At 35.6% G+C, this 16555-nt stretch overlaps 1 protein-coding gene across 4 annotated transcripts in view; it reads right to left on the minus strand.

Annotated features, from left to right (window-relative positions):
* The window catches only part of SIK2 (salt inducible kinase 2), a 123221-nt gene extending 107153 nt beyond the window's left edge, over positions 1 to 16068 (minus strand). For 2 of the 4 annotated variants that reach the window (XR_009220767.1, XM_058545244.1), the window contains exons 1-3: positions 15858 to 16068; positions 4394 to 4510; positions 1659 to 1722 (exon numbers count right to left, since the gene is read on the minus strand). Coding sequence is in view for 3 of the 4 variants with exons in the window: in XM_058545244.1 (XP_058401227.1) it covers positions 1659 to 1722; positions 4394 to 4510; positions 15858 to 15992 (316 nt within the window). In the remaining variant the exon portion in view is untranslated. Of the gene's footprint in view, positions 1 to 1658; positions 1723 to 4393; positions 4511 to 10593; positions 10757 to 15857 lie in introns of all 4 variants that reach the window. The other 2 variants (XM_058545245.1, XM_058545246.1) reach the window with 2 other exon arrangements.
* Between the last annotated feature and the right edge of the window lie 487 nt (positions 16069 to 16555).

Raw genomic sequence — 16555 nt, forward strand, 5'->3', positions numbered from 1 at the left:
AATGAGAAGACAGTGGATCAACATCTTTAAAGTACTGAAACAAAAAGTCAGCCTAGAATTATATATCCAGTACAAATATCTTTCAAAAACAGACAAAAGAAAGATTATTTTGGACATACAAAAGCTGAAAAATTTCATCACCAACAGACCTGCACTCCAAGAAATGCCAAAGAAAATCCTTCAAGCAGGAAAAAAATGACACCAGACAAAAATATGTATCTACACAAAGAATGAAGATGAAAACACGCATCTACTTATAGGGATGCGGCAATGGTAAATCCACTGGTAAACATATAAGATTTTTAAAAAAAAATTGCAATTTCTTTAAAACATAATTAACTACTTAAACAAAAATAACGACACTATATTTTATGTTTTATAAAATAGGTATAAGTGAAATGTATGACAAGAACATAAAGGCCAGGAAAGGCAAAATAGAAGTATATTATCATAAGGTTCTTATACTATATGTGAAGTGGTGACTATTCCTTGAAGGTAGACTGTAAGTTCAAGACCTGTATATGAATGGTCATAACAATTCATGTTTAATAGCCAAAAACTGAAACCAACCCAAATGTCTATCAACACATGAATGAATAAGCAAATTGGGGAATAGTCATAAAATAGGATACTGCTTACAATAAAAAGAAATGATATATTGATACATGCAACAAAATGGATGAATTCTTAAGATAATTATACTGAGAGAAAGAAGCCAGACAAAAAAGATTACATGCTGTATGATTATAGAAAATTCTAGAAGACACAAACTAGTCTGTAGTGACAGAAACAGGTAAGTAATTGCCTGGTGGTGAGATGAGGCAAGAGAAAGGGACCCAAAGAAACTTTTGGGAGTGATTGATATCTTGATTGTGGTGATGGTTTTTCTCACACATGTGTGTGTGTGAAAACATTAAATTATACATATTAAATATGTGCAATATATTATATGTGAATTATCTCTCAATAAAGCTGGTGAAAAAACCATTTTAGACTTAAATTTAGGTTAAAAACCAAAAATATTTAAACTACCTACAGTGTTCTGGCTCCACACAGTAAAAATAAAATAGATGAAAGCTAGAACTAATATTTATAACTTTTTAAGGCTTAGAATGGATCATAGAAACTAATTAATCAAATACTTTCTTATCAAAGATAAAGGAACCAAGTCCTAGAGAGGTTTAGTGACTTGCTGAGGTCCTACGGCTACAGTTAATAGCTTACTAAACCATCAGATATACAGTGGCAGGGATTGTGTTATTTAGGTCACCACTGTATCCCCCAGACCTAGTACAATGCCTGGGACATAGTAGGAGCTCAAGAAATATTTGTTGACTGACCTGTCCCCTGGAAAGAAAGGTTAAAAGGAAACAAGATCTCCCTCGCCATATAACTGCAAGTTTTTCCCTATCTTTGATTCTCTAATCTCTTTAACACAGATGAGAGAATTAAGTATAGCTTTAATATCATAAATATAAGAGAATAAATTAAATTTCATATTTTTAGCTTACTGGATATTTTATTATATTCTAATGCTTATAAATTTCTAATTCACGTTACCAACTCTTAAACAAGCAGAAGAATTAACAGAAAATACTCCATTCATGAAGATTAATGACATTTTCAAATTAAAAAAAATTTTAAAGAAAAGTGCTTACCAAAAATTTCTCCATTTTTGGCATATTCTGTCACAAGGTACAACATATTTTTGGTTTCCATTACCTATTGATAAATAATTCCATATTAGTCTGACAGGAAACGACTGCAATTTACCACAACATTCTATGGAGTTACCTAAATTAAAACTAATAAAAGTATCAAAGTTATCAACAATTCAGAAGCTGGCAAAGTTTACAAGATTGACAATATCCTCTTGCTAACACTTTGATGAAAAATCTAGATCCTTGCTCATTCAAGTGCGGCCCATAGACCAGCAGCAGAACCAGCTCTGCCCAGGGGTGTTAGAAATGCAGAATCTCAGGCCCCATCCCAGACCTAGTGACACAGAATTTACATTTTAACAAAATCCCCAGGTGACTGTTATGCTCAATTTTGAGAAATGCTAATAGAGCTAATAGGAGTTTTGAAGATCGACTTTTTACCACCTTCTCACTGACTTTTCTAGCCCTGTTATATGGTGGACTCTGAGTAAGAAAAGAATAATAAACCAGAGCTCAGTTTATCTGGCTGGGAGCCTAGCTAATCTGGCACAGTGTGATATTCCTCCTACTATACTTTAATATTGCTACAAAGTACTGTTATTTTAAAACATTGTTCAAAAGCTTTTTCATAACTCCACTGCTATACACTTTTGTTTAAATTAGTTTTTCTAGGTTCAGAAAGGAAGCATGTCATCGTCACAAACATGATTTTTCAAACTATCCTGAACTGAAAGGAAATGAATTTATAGATTCAACATGAGTGAATTTTAGAGTGCTTCTCTGAAACACTCTTTATCTTTTTACCTTCCCACATATGCTAATAATGTAAATATAACTGCTACCTACTGAAAGGCTGAAAACTAATTTTGCTCTAACATATAGGTTTAGGACTATTCCCTATCGGGCCAGAAAACTAAGAGCTACTTACAATTTGGGTCTAAACAAGTCAAACAGTAAATCAATTTAACTGATTTAATTCAAATAAAGATAGAATTATCATGTGAACTACGGTAGTTTTAACCTCAGGTTGGCTTATGGTTCATTAGAGACTTCTAAGGATATGATTAGTTTTTTTATAAGTATCCTCTTTAGGAATGTAAAAAAAAAAATAAAATAAAGCTTAAAGGGAGAAATATTCTGATATAAATTTGACATAAGAGGCCCTCTGCAGTGTTAGAACTTTAGAAATTGTTTTGAGTGGCACACCATAGTCTCTCATTCTTAGCTAATGGTAATGCTAATGGTCTCCAATGGTCTCCACACCTTTTTAACTGCAAACCTCTATCAATAAAAAAGTTGTTTAGCCAAATATATATATGAATGTACATATGCATATACATGTGTGTGCGTATATATATACATACACACGCATGTACATGTATTTATGAATATATACATACAGAGACACAAATTACATACTTGTGCCACTGTATAAATATATGCTGTATGTTATAAAAATGCACACAAGAAGATAAATGTAAAAAAATAAACATAATTAGAAGTTCTAGTATTTTTCTTTTTATACCCCAAGGGACACTTGTGCTAACCCATTTGAGTGCATACAGTGGTGTGTTAGCACTAGCTCTTTGAGGAAAAACAAGGCCTTGACTTGTAAACCAATTTCTGTGGTATAAATATGCCAACCATCACTGATTTTGAGGTACTAACATGATGTTAATCAGACTATAAAACTTTTGAAAATTGAACAATCAGTTCTCACAAGCCAGTACAGGCTGAGTCTAGCATACCATTGGGTGTACATACCATACTTTGGAGATCAAAGTCATAGGCTAGCACACTATAACACTTTATTTTAAAAATAGTTTTCCAATACAGAAATTCTACATATTAATGAGTAGAAAAGTAAAAAAAAATGTTTTATATTATGTTATCATTCTTAAACATGAATTACTCTTCAAAAATCTGAGAAATATCTTCCTTTTAAAAACATGGCTTACACTTGAAATGGGTGCAGTTTATTTTACAAAAATATCTTAATAAAGTTGATTTTTTAAAAAATGGCTCACTTACTTTATCTGATAAAATAACCCAAACAAAGTATAAGATTTGGCTCTAGCTATTTCAGAGTATGCCACTAAGTAATATACTATTTTAGTCTTTGTATTTCATAAAACACAAACAGTATATTTTTTAGATAAGCAAAACTGCCGTATCCTCATTAATGGTACCATCATCAAACCCAGCAGGTTTAAGCAGAGTATCATAAATGCACAACTACAAACTTTTTAAATAAATAACTTACAATCTCAGAGACAACTTAAAATTAAGCTACTAGTAGTTTTTGATTTCCTAATTTTTTTTTTTTTTTTTTTTTTTTTTTTTTTTTGTGAGGAGATCAGCCCTGAGCTAACATCCGCCAATCCTCCTCCTTTTTTGCTGAGGAAGACGGCCCTGGGCTAACATCGGTGCCTATCTTCCTCCACTTTATATGGGACGCCGCCACAGCATGGCTTACCAAGCAGTGCGTCGGTGCGCGCCCGGGATCCGAACCAGCGAACCCCGGGCCGCCGCAGCGGAGCGCGCGCACTTAACCGCTTGCGCCACCGGGCCGGCCCCGCTGATTTCCTAATTTTTTATTTAAATATAGAAAAATAGATGTACTCAGCTTAATAAAAGCATATAATTATCTAACTAACACAAAAGAGAAAAATGATATGCAAAATAGAGAACTGAATATGAGAAGCATGGGGAGGTGTAAGGCTAAGTCATACCTGATAAAGTTTGATTATGTGAGGGTGGTCTAACATTTTCATTATTTGTACTTCTCGGTAGATTTTCTCAAGGTTCACTGCATCCAGCTGAGATTTATCTATAATTTTTATTGCCACCTGTATCCCAGATACAAATAAATAAAATTAGTATACAATGGTTAACATTTTCCCATTAAGAATCTTTTTAATAAATGACATCTGAAACTTTGCCTGTAGTTTCCTATGACAATGATGATAACTAGTTTAAATTCAATGCTCATTCATTCATTCATTCATTCAACAAATATTTCTTCAACATCTACCACGTGTAAGGCACTGTGGTAGATCTTGTTTGGGAGCGTCTTCAGTGTGCTAGGAAGAATAACCCTGCAAAGTCACTTTAATAAAACATATTTCTCTTTCAGTACAACTGTAATGCCTTTTTACTCCACTTATAAACTGAAGAATTAAAATGTCAGCAGTTTCAACTAGTTAGTTTCAAGTTATCATCCCACTGCAAGTATCTACAAACAAATGATCAGCCAAGTAGAAGACAGTTTCTACTGTACTGAAATACAATTTTTCTAGACAAGCGATAGTTACAAAGACTACAGACATTATCTTTCTGAAAAATCTATGAAAATCACATGAAGAAATACCAATTAGATTAAATTTTGTTTTAAAAATCAAAGTGCAAAAACTCAAATGTTACTAATTACACTAAATTTTGATTTCCTTAAAGGAATTCGACTGCAAAAATGTGTCCTCTTCCTGTCATAACTAGATAGGAACCCAAACCACTCCAAGGGTAATAATTTGAAGGAACTGCATTTGAAGGTGAATAACTAGGTAGTCATCAATCAAAAATCAAGTACTTTTTTTCACACAACTAAAAAGAACTAATTTTTTAAAATTAGTAGATATTTGGTTAGGAAATAAGCCATTCCAATTTGAATAAAATTTTCAGATAATTGGGAACCACTGAAACTTCATTATAATAAGTTCTGAAGAAACTCTAAAATGTACTTCACATTCTACCCAAAAGTATTCTGAACATAAATATCTTATGCTGCTGTTTTGGAGTAATTTTTAATATCAATTGTTGTATGTGTTATAATAGTTCAATACTCCCAAAAGGTATCCAAGAAAATAGGACTCCGTTTGTCAATTCACTCAATTCCCTCAGACTCCGGTTTATACAATTAGTTTTTTCTTCTTCTTTCCTTATGGTTGCTCTGTCCTTTGCTGTTACCTCTTAAAGCTCTACTGTAAGGTTTATTTCTTACCTTTCTCTATTTCTCATTTGCTGTCTACAGCTTGTTTCCTGGTTTGAATTAACTGCAACTCACAGAAGAACTCAAGCTTCCCAGGGGCAATCAGATTATTAAATATAATGCGTAAAATTAAATTTATTGTCTAAGATGAAAGAGGGTAGGCTCCTTCTCTAGGCAGTAAAGTGTGTAGGTTTTGTGACAGCTATTTTCATTATGTTTGGTGGTATTTTTTTTATTTCCATAATCAAAATATTCTAGAAAGTAAAAGGTGCTAAACTTTGCTAGATAAGTAGACTAATTAATATTGTGCTTGCTATTAGAGACATTATTGTACCACCTGAAATCTAAATACATTTAAAGCATCCTCCTTCCCCAACTAGGAGTATGATAGAATACAGTATTATCAGTTACTTTAGATAATTCTGGGTAAAAGCTGCCAGATACAACGACAAGAGTATATTTTAATTTCCTCAATATTCCTTAGGAAGGTAACAGAGTTCCACAGACATGCATATTTTGAAGAAAATGTCTTGCACTACAATTTCTGGAGTGTGTCTAGATACCAGTACCCCCTCCCCAACAAAAAGCTTTTATAAAGAAATGGGTCACAACCATCTAATAAATAGAAAAAGCATTGTAGAGAAAGAAATCACCACTTAAAAAATCTCAGCATGATTACTGTCATTAAGAAAAATTTTTACTATATATAATATCTTAAGTATTTATTTAACATAATGTTAAAGAAAAAGTTCAGATATTAAACATAATTAAAGTAAGGTATTACCAAGAGATATCTCCTCTTTGATATTCTTTTGGAACCTTGGCCTCAAACAATGAAAAAGTGAAAATTATATAAATTATGTAATTAAATTTAATAATAATGTTATAAACCTCATTATTTAACTTTTCTAGGCCAAAAAGTCTCACATGACAAAATATAATTCTCTCCTCAATTTTATCTTGGGTCATAGAATATACGTATGTGGACTACAGGTCTATATATTTATATCTTTACAGTTACCCCTTGTTTGTAAGGCTGCTAGAAGAGGATTATGAAAAAGTAAAGCACTAAAGAAAAAGTAGAGCATGCGTTAGCATACTCCTTACAATAGTTAGGGCGAGTCTAATTGCTGTAGCAAGTAGACCCCAAAATATATAATGATTCAAACACAAGAGAAGTTTGTTTCTTGCTCATGTTGCAGAACTGGATGGGTGAAGAAGCTACCAGGTGGCCCTCCTCCATGCAGGCATATGAAGTTCAAGAAGGCTTTACTACCTCTAACAGGTGGCTTCCATGGTTACCCTGAAGGTTGTCTCCATTCTAGCCAGACAGGAGAAAAAGGCTGGGAGGAACCCTCATGAGAGGTTTTTATGGGCCAGGCCTGGAATTGGCACACATTACTTCTGTTCACTCCATTAGTTAGAACTCAGTCACATGACCATACCTAAATGCAAGGGAGCCAAGAAACAGTCCAGTGGTAGGTCCCGGAAGAAGAGGAAACAGTGGATTTTTGGTGATTAGCTAGCAGTCTCTGCCATACTCTTCCAGGTAATTTCTTAACAATGGGACTCTTTACCAAGTACTTCCCAGAAATATAATAATGATGATGATGATGACTTTCACAACTGCACAGCACTTTTTAATTTAACAAGATATTTTAACATATTTTATCTCATTTATTTCTCAACTTTGTGAAGTAAATGAACAAGTAGTACATCCATGAGTGGATGAAACTGAGGTTCAAAAGATGTTACATAATTTACAAAGGTGCTAAAGCGCAAGTGAATTAACGGGAAAAAAACCACAGGCCATCTAACTCCAAGTTCAATCTTTTCACTTTCAAAGAGCCTATTATTCACACATTTACTGAGCACCTGTTGTGTGCCCGGAATTATGCCCAGGATGCAAAAATGAACAAGATCTGACTCCTATCCTCAAGGAACTTAATACGCCTGTGAGAACAAAGAGAACATATTTTGGAAAACAAATTTTATCAACAAAAAATCTGCATTTGGGGATTTCCTCAATGGTGTATGAAAGGCCCAACTTACAAAAGCGTTGTGTTCCAATTACGAACTTAGATTTCTGGAAACTTACTCTCTGCATCCCTTTTCTACTAAGTTCTGACCATGGTACTAAGGACAAAATCTGCACGGTCAAACAAAGTCAAGCAAGAGACTGTAAATTGAAGGATCCCTTTTTGTTCTTGTTCATCTAAATTATTCAGCTCTCTAATTGTTAATTATGCAGGCAATGTATTAAAGAAAAACCTTCAGTGAATTTATATGGAGATAGAAAAATTAATATTCCTTCTCCTAAGGGACAAAAGGAAGATTTCCTATATGACTTTGGAGGGCATATTAGGTAAACAAGATTACTATCAAACTAAATCCCATGTAAAGTAGCAACACTGAATATTCAACCTCAGAAATAGGAAAATGTGAATTAAAAAAACACTGATTATTCAACCTCAGAAATAGGAAAATGTGAATTAAGAACAATAAAATACCTAATGTAATGTTATATGTCAATTATATCTCAAAAAATACCATTTTCACTTATTATATTTACAAAGATCAAAAAGTAACCACCCTTGTGAGCTAAGGTTCAATGAGATGGCCAGTTTTATACGCTGCTAGTAGGAATATAATAAAATAGGTTATAACTTTTCTGGAAGGTCATTTGGCAATCTTTATCAAGAACCTTAAAAAGCATCCATCCCATTTAACCTAAGAATTCTATTTCTGACAAAGTATTTGAACGAAATAATCTGAAATGATGATAAAGATTTATGTGCAAACATATTCAAGAGTATTATTCATAATATAAAAAATAGAAACAATAATTGGGAAATAATTATATGAATTATGGTAAGTTTAATGACTTATGCAGCTATTAAAATAGTTCCTTTTAATAATATGGAGAAATGCTTAGAATAAAATATTAAATAAAAAATCAGGATATCAGTGCAGTCTCAACACAAGGTATGTATAGAAACAGATCAGGAAATCTAGATACAAATATGATGAAAATGTTATCAGTGGGTGAAAAATATCATGGATTATTTTCTTTTCTTGCTTTATATTTTTCTGTGCAGTTTTCCTTCAATAAGCATGAATTACTTTTCCAATAAGAAAAAAGAAAAATGAAATGGAGTTATTATATTTATCATATATGCTAACTTCTCCATCTGTGAAATTAGTCATTTTTGTTTTATTTTCTAAATTCTCTATAAAATGGCTATATTATTTTATAAGATTTAAATATTAAGAAGACTATATACATAGAAATGTTTCCAACGTTAAGTAAAAAAAAAAATACATATAAAAGTAACAACTATGCAAAATACAAATTTGCAAGGAAGACAAGGGATTAAATTCAAGAGCAAAAATGAGATAGTGTAAGCTCTTGGATAAAAGAATTTTTTTCATTTTTCAAAACGTAATTTAATGGTAATGTTACCCTGTCTTTCTGATAATTTTAGAAAAAATTATTTCACTTCTCATAAAAGAGATATTAATCTCATGCACTTAAAGAAACCACACATAGAAAAGTGGCTTTGGGGGACTTGGTAAGGAAGTTACACAGTAAGAGTTATTCTTCTAGTAACAAATCAGAAGGGATTAATTTATGTTTGCTGTTTCAGCTAATACACGCTTCAGTGCTACTTTCTACTAACACACTAATTCTACACTGTCCTTCTAAAGTACCAAGTAGCATTATCCTTACCAAACAATCAGATCTTTGAAATTAAAAATAAATGCACTTTTCAAGCTTATACATCAAATCACGGGTGGAATCAGAACATACTAGCCTACTATTTGATTGAAAAGTGAATGTGATTGGTCTACATCATAAGGTTTCTGAAAGCAGTAAGAGTCAGTAGTAAAAGTGACATGGACTTTTCTGGTTACCCTTTAAGAATTAATAAATTCAACCTTTTTTCCAATTTAAAATTGACTTTTAAAATAAAAAATTCATATAATAAAACAATCCTCAATAAGATTTGATTTGACTTTTATAATGGTGGAGAAGGAAAACAGATTGGAGGAAAGGTGAATGTCCCTACACTTTGAGATCCATAAAAATTGAACTGAGAATTTTTAAGACTGCAAAAGAAGTGATTAAAAATAATCTCCTATCTTAAAAATTATTTAAACAAATCAACAAAAAAGACAACTCAATTAAAAAATGGGCCAAAGAACGAAAAAGCAATTCACAAAAGAAATGTAAATAATCATCTTATAAAACTGTATAATCAAAGAAATGCAAATTCAAATAAAAATATTATTTTCCCTTATCAAACTGGGAAAAACTTAAAAAATAATATTCCTCATAAGAATGCATTCTTCCTAATGAAAATTAATAGGTATTCCTTTTCTGGAGGGTAATTTCACATCGAATGCCATAGATACGGATGTAAGGACATAGTCCTTGACCGAAGAATTCCACTGCAATGAGATTACCCTGAGGATGCACAAAGATGTATATGCAGGAATGCCCCCTGAAACATTATTTTAGAAAACGAAACAGCAAGAGAGAGAAATAATCTAAATGTTCAATAATAGGAAATTGATTAAATAAAATACAAACAGTCACATGCAAGGATACTATTTAACCATGCTCTACGCAGTTTTTTAAAAACATGGGGAAATGTTAATAACATTAAGTAAAAAACAGATTATATGTATACATATAAATAAAATATATGTGAATAACTGAGAGGATATGAACCAAATATTAACAGTGGTTATCTCTTGGTCTGGATGGTGGAATTAAGGATGTTTATTTTCTTCTTTGAACTTTTCAACAACGTCTAAAATCAACACACATACCTTTTGTAATTGGGAGAAAAACACATAAATACTATGTTTATTTTAAAGAAGAACTTAAAACAAATTTTAGCATCATTTTTCAGTTTAATTCATCCAAGATTCATCTCTTACCCTGTTTAAAGTATTTTTAAATGTTTTTTAAAAGGAAGAGTTTCTGGTGAAATTCCCAAATGTAATTGTCTTTGATTCTTCTAATAATCTCAAACTGGATATATGGGCTGTTTCTCTTTGAAGAGTGGGAAAGCATTCTCCACAAATGTTCTGTATAAAGAAACTTTTACATAAATAACTTATTTCAAAAATATGAAGGTGGAAGGTAGAAGAGGTACTAGGTACACTGAAGAAGAAAGAAAGATATCTGAATGAATTTCTGGAATCCATTTGGCTCCAAGGAAATGAATCTGCCATTAGCAGTGGGCCATAAATCAAATGTCATCCTGTGAATCCAAGAATCAAGACCAGTTTCAGTTATTTCCAAAGAAACGTTTTCTTCATTGCCTGATACTGAGATAGAATTTCCCAGCGGCACTAAAACCAGAATGCATTAAACTCTGTTACAAAGTTAAAAATTTCTATAGAACATAAAAATTTACACAACTCTTATTTTGCATGTTTGTCTCCCCTACCTCCCCCCAAAAGAACAGATCATTTTGAACAATATTTAGCAAAATAATTTGCCAAACATTATTTGTTTGGGGTGCCAAGAAACTAGAGAACAATTTCTAATAAAGCATACATAGTCCATGACAAATATAATTTTTATTTCAACACACAATTAAAGATCATACAGAGGCCTAGACACAAATATTAGTGATCAAGTTATTTGGTAACAAGTCCTTCTGTTGCACATAGTACAGCTGCTTCTTGCAATCTGGAATATTTCACAGCACAAGATTAATAACAAGACAATTCAGAAGAGTCTTGAAATTTTAAAGCAAAATACAAAATTCCAACGTATTTAAAAGGTAAGTTCTCTTCTTCAAGAAACATTGTAGTAATCGAGGTGTAATATCCCTTCTCTTGTTTCTACTCTTGCTCTAAAAATGCAATTTTGATACTTTAACTATATGGAAAGCTTTAAAAATACTTACATTTTAAGGTAATAGTTTAAGAATTATGCCTAAACACAAAAGCCCCAAAATGCATACAGAAAGATTTTAGGTGAACAAAAGCAGTTTTTAGAATGTCGTTTTATCAGTTTTGCATTCCAGGTTCTCTTAAGGATAAGTAAGTAGTCCAACACCTACATGCCATTTTAATAAGGTTATTTTCAGAACCTCTGTGAAATATCTTTAGGATATCACGGACCACACATTTATATGCTCTTTAGCTAAGCAATATAAGAGGTATGGTATTGAGGAAAACTCAATTATCTGTCACAGAAAAGGTCTGAAAATAACTAATGATGGTTATCTCTGGGTGGAGATATTATGGGTAATTCTTTTCATTTATCTATACTTTTTAATTTTTCAATAATAAACAAGATAGATTAGATAATAAAAATACATAATTCTTTAATGTAAAAATAATACCTTCTTACTTGGTAATTTCCCTTCTAGGAATTTAACCCCCAATTCCTCCTCCCTAAAAAATTAAAAATGCAGACATAAGAGTTATATACACAAAAATCACTCAGCGCACATTATTTACTATACATGAAAACTGGAAACTATATAATGTTCAAAAATAAGGAAGTCATTAAGTAAAACAGGATTCACCTGCAAGGTAGAACACTACGCTGCTATTAAAAATGTCTCATAAAGTTATATATAATAAACAAAATGCTTAGGCTATAATGATAAGTGGGGGAAAAGGATACAATTTATATAAGTGTACTTACCATGTGATCTCATCTATGAAAAAAATGCATTTAAAAAAAAGACTAGAGGGAAATATGCCATAATGTTAAGAATGATTTATTCCCATTGGTGGAGGAATTACATAGGCACTTTTTTGTGCACTATACTCTTCTTTATGTTTTCTACAGTAAGACTTTATTTCTTTAATAGTCAGAAAACAAAAAAAGTTTAAGGGCACAAGTGACTTTCTGGAATTTTATTTAACAGACAAAAAACAATGAGAACCAGCCATACAATTAGCTAGAAGGAAAAACTTCCTTGCTAGTACAGTATTAATAAAACACTACTCAAGGACACTCACAGCATAGCAAACTAGCAACCACTATTGCCTAAAACAGTTTAACAGTCTAAATGCTATTATTCTTTTCCCATTATGCTAATTTTATAAAATTAGCTACTCTAATTCATAAACCACAAACCAATACTACAAAGCTTTTATGAAGTATTATATTAGGAAGCTGGATTCTATCACCACCTGCCTTCCCTTTTGTGTGCAAAATTTACATAGAGATCTAACATGAGAACACTGCTTCAGATGATGATGCAATTGTATTTCTCAAACAATGTTAAGCTATTTGATAGATTAGACCAAAATGAAGATCTCTTTTGTCTACTGGTTTTTTTTTTCCCTAAAAGGCAAACTGTCTTGGATCTCCCAAGCTCTGTAGAAAATACACCATTTTTGAGTGATATAAAACAAGAGACGGAGAAGAGCCAATTAAAAATAAAAGGGTCCAATTGTTCATCACACGGATGTTTAAACTAAGCCCTAAAATTTCCCTCAGGTTCAAACCTAGGAAAAAAGACCTCTAAGTTTTAAAACACACAAACTTACATTGATGTTAAAGCATAGGATATTGAAGAAACCTTTATAAACAGTAAGTATAATCACGATATTTTGCTGATATTGTTCTTTATACCATATTAATTGTTCTCACTGTAATTAGTACTGTAGTATGTTCAGCAATAAGAATCTAAAATAATGTTAAATAAAACTTTAAAGTTTCCACTAGTCAGATGACTTGTGGTATTGGAGGCAGTTGTTATATTTATTAAAGACACAAATATTTATCCAGCGAATGAATGAAGATAGCAAATACTGCTTAAAAAAACCCTTACTAACAACAAATAGTATACTTTAAGAAACAATTGTATCTGTGCCAGTAGCTAAGCAATTCTTAATGCAAATTACCATAAAAGTGCACAAAGCAACTTTACAAAACTTGAGATCCACAGGAACTTTTCTCTTCATTGATTACCTTGCTATGTCCCTTAACCCTGTCAAGTTTAATATCTTCAATCACACCAAATTACTACAAACACTCACACTTACCCATCTTAAAGTCACACTATTTCTTTTTATATGTTAAGGACACCTTCCTTAGAAAAGCACAAGGGGGATGCGTTCTGTGGACTAGAAATTTAGCTTTTAACTTAAATCATTTTACACATATATACTACACACACAATTCAAGATCAGATTGATCTTTCGTGATCTGACTTATGCCTTCAATTACAAAAGCATTGATCTCACCCTATCTGATAGCCAAACCATGATACTGCTCCACAGTGCCCCCTAGCTCCACCAGATTTATCAGTTTAAAAGGGACACCATCTGAACTGTCAACCTCAAGAGAAAGACAGTCACATTAGCTCCACTTAAGCAGTTCTTAAATAGATACAGTATTACCTAAATTTGACCTAATAAATAACAGCTGACTTAATTAAATCTTGTGACTAATAAGACTAATAATAATAAGAGTTGATGAGAAAAAACATTATGAACTGATGGGTTTGGAATTCAACCACATAACATAGTTCAAAAGTTCTGCAGAAGCTCTGTAATGTGCAATCTGTTTGATTTTCAGACAGTCATTAAGCAAAGACTCATATAAAAATACACACTGAAAATGCCTTCTCTTCATGTAATTTAAGGGGAAATGGCATGGCATTAGGCCATGGTTCTTTAGAGGAATGGAACCAATTTCTTTTTTCATTTTTAAAAATACCGGGATCAGATTAGGTAATCTCACTATAGTCACACTATTTATCATTACAAACTTAATCTAAATTGCTACCACTGGTAAATTTGTGAGAGGAAAACTTATGACCTTGGCACTGAGGCTAAAAAAATAAATTAGATTTGGGCTGTTTCAGGATCAGTAGGGGAGGGCAAAAAGGGAAGATGACAAAATGACATATACTCCTTCTTTTAGAAAGGATCTCCTTCACATTAAGCAAAACTTCTAAGAAAAAAAGCTACAAAAATCATTCAAGTTTTGAAATGCCCTTCACCTTACACGGCCATTCTGGAAAAAAAGTCCTACGTTATTCCATATTCAAACTGTAGTACATTCACATTAATAACGGCAAAAACTGAAAAGGATGAAAACTGAAGGCAAAAAAAAAAACAAAAAAAAAAAAACTGAAAAAGGATTAAACTCCAGAACAACTACAATAAGGCAGAGTAGAGTATGTCAAAAACACAAGGTTTTATTCTAAAGAATGGTTTTGTTTCTACCGTTTTTCTAAAGTATTTAATTTGCACGTCTTAAAATAGAGACCCTGAGGAGAGCAGCTTGAAGCAGTGGAAGGAAGGGGGGCGGGTTAGGTAAGAACAGAGAGACTTGTGAGAAAATATCTGCGGTGCATTAGAATATGCAATGGAAGGGGGGGATGCTGGATTCACCGTCAGAAAGCAGCTGAAGGCTTTATGAGTAAGAGAGGCAGAATCTGATGTGGCTTAAGGAACGCGTATTCACAGCCAAAATGCACACCTGGTAAAGGAACAACCTAGGATAAGAAAGGCTAACCCACCAACTGTGCAAATGCAGAGATGACCATTTTAACCAGTTCCATTGTCTGGAGTATTAGATGGAAATGCCTCAGGCACGAGATCAAGCTAGCCTGACACCAAATCAGAGACACTGTCGGGCAGAAGGAGAGAGAGAAGATGGACAGTGACCGCCCGGGCATTCCCGGCCACGGGGGGCCCTTCTTCGGGGGACCTGGGAGGGGCGCCAGGGTCCCGGGGGCCGCGCGATGCCCCGTCCCGGGAGTCCGAGTGCAGGCGGTCCCCTGCTCGGGGCTGGCGGCGTCTCTCATCGCGCAGCCCAGGAGCACCGAGACTTCCCCTCCCACCCCACCCCCAGCCGAAAGCAGGGAAGACGCGGAACTTGGGCTCCGGAGCGGAGGCCACAGACCAGGTCACGGCCCGGGTGGGAGGCTCTGGGCGAAATTCCGTGTGGCCACCGGGGGTGGCGTAGGGAAGGCAAAGCCCTGGCTGGCCGGGTTTCCAATCAAACGACACTCGAGCCGGGTGACCCGGCCCCGAGCCCTTCGGCGCTCGCCGACCCCCTGCACCTCCTGGGTCCTCACAGTCCCGGGCCCTCTCGCCTCAGCTAGTAACCCGGCCTCTCGGATCTCCCCAGGCCCCCGCTGCAGCCGCCCCTCTCGGTAAACAGCTCCTCTCCCGAACCCTCGCCTCGGACGCTCCCGCCGAGCCCCGGGCCGCACCTCCGTCTTGGTGATCCGGTGCCGCCCCAGCTTCACCACGGCGAAGTTGCCCTTGCCCAGCGTGCCCTCGATGTCGTAGAACCCCACCCGGACCGGCCCGCGCTGCAAGTGCCTCGGGCCATCCGCCATGACCATGCTGGGCCCCGCTGCTAGACACGGCGGACTGGAGCGCCGGCGGGCGGGCAGCGCGGCTCGGGCGACGGCCACTGGGCTCGCTCCTCCGCTCGCTGCCTCCTGCTCCGCAGGGCCCAGCCAGGCGCGCGCCGCCGCTGACGTGCGCCGACGTCAGGGGGCCGGGGCAGGGGGGCGGGGGCGGGACCGGGCCTCGATTGGTCACCATGGCGACGGGAGCAGCGCCGACGTCGGCGGCAGGAGGGCGGGAAGACGGGCGGGGCCTGGACGGCGCGTTCCTTCCGGGCTCCGGCGCCCTCCGCTCTCCCCGCTGCCTCGGTGCTGCCAGGGGCGGGGTCGCCGGCCGGCCCGCCCAGTTCCTCGGCCACCCAGACGAAGGGCAAGAGCGAGCCCTGGTGGGCGGAGCGGAGGCGTGCAGCGACCTGGACCCGGCCTGCGGTCCCCCTCGCCTGTCTTGGCATTCTCCGCCCAGCCGGGGACCTTCCCGCCAAAACCTCTCGCCTGTGACTACAGTGTGTCCTGAATTTGTCACGGGCAAAGAACTGGCTGAGCAATGCATTGCTCAC

Source organism: Diceros bicornis, chromosome 7 (assembly GCF_020826845.1).
Source record: "Diceros bicornis minor isolate mBicDic1 chromosome 7, mDicBic1.mat.cur, whole genome shotgun sequence".
NCBI lineage: Eukaryota > Metazoa > Chordata > Mammalia > Perissodactyla > Rhinocerotidae > Diceros > Diceros bicornis.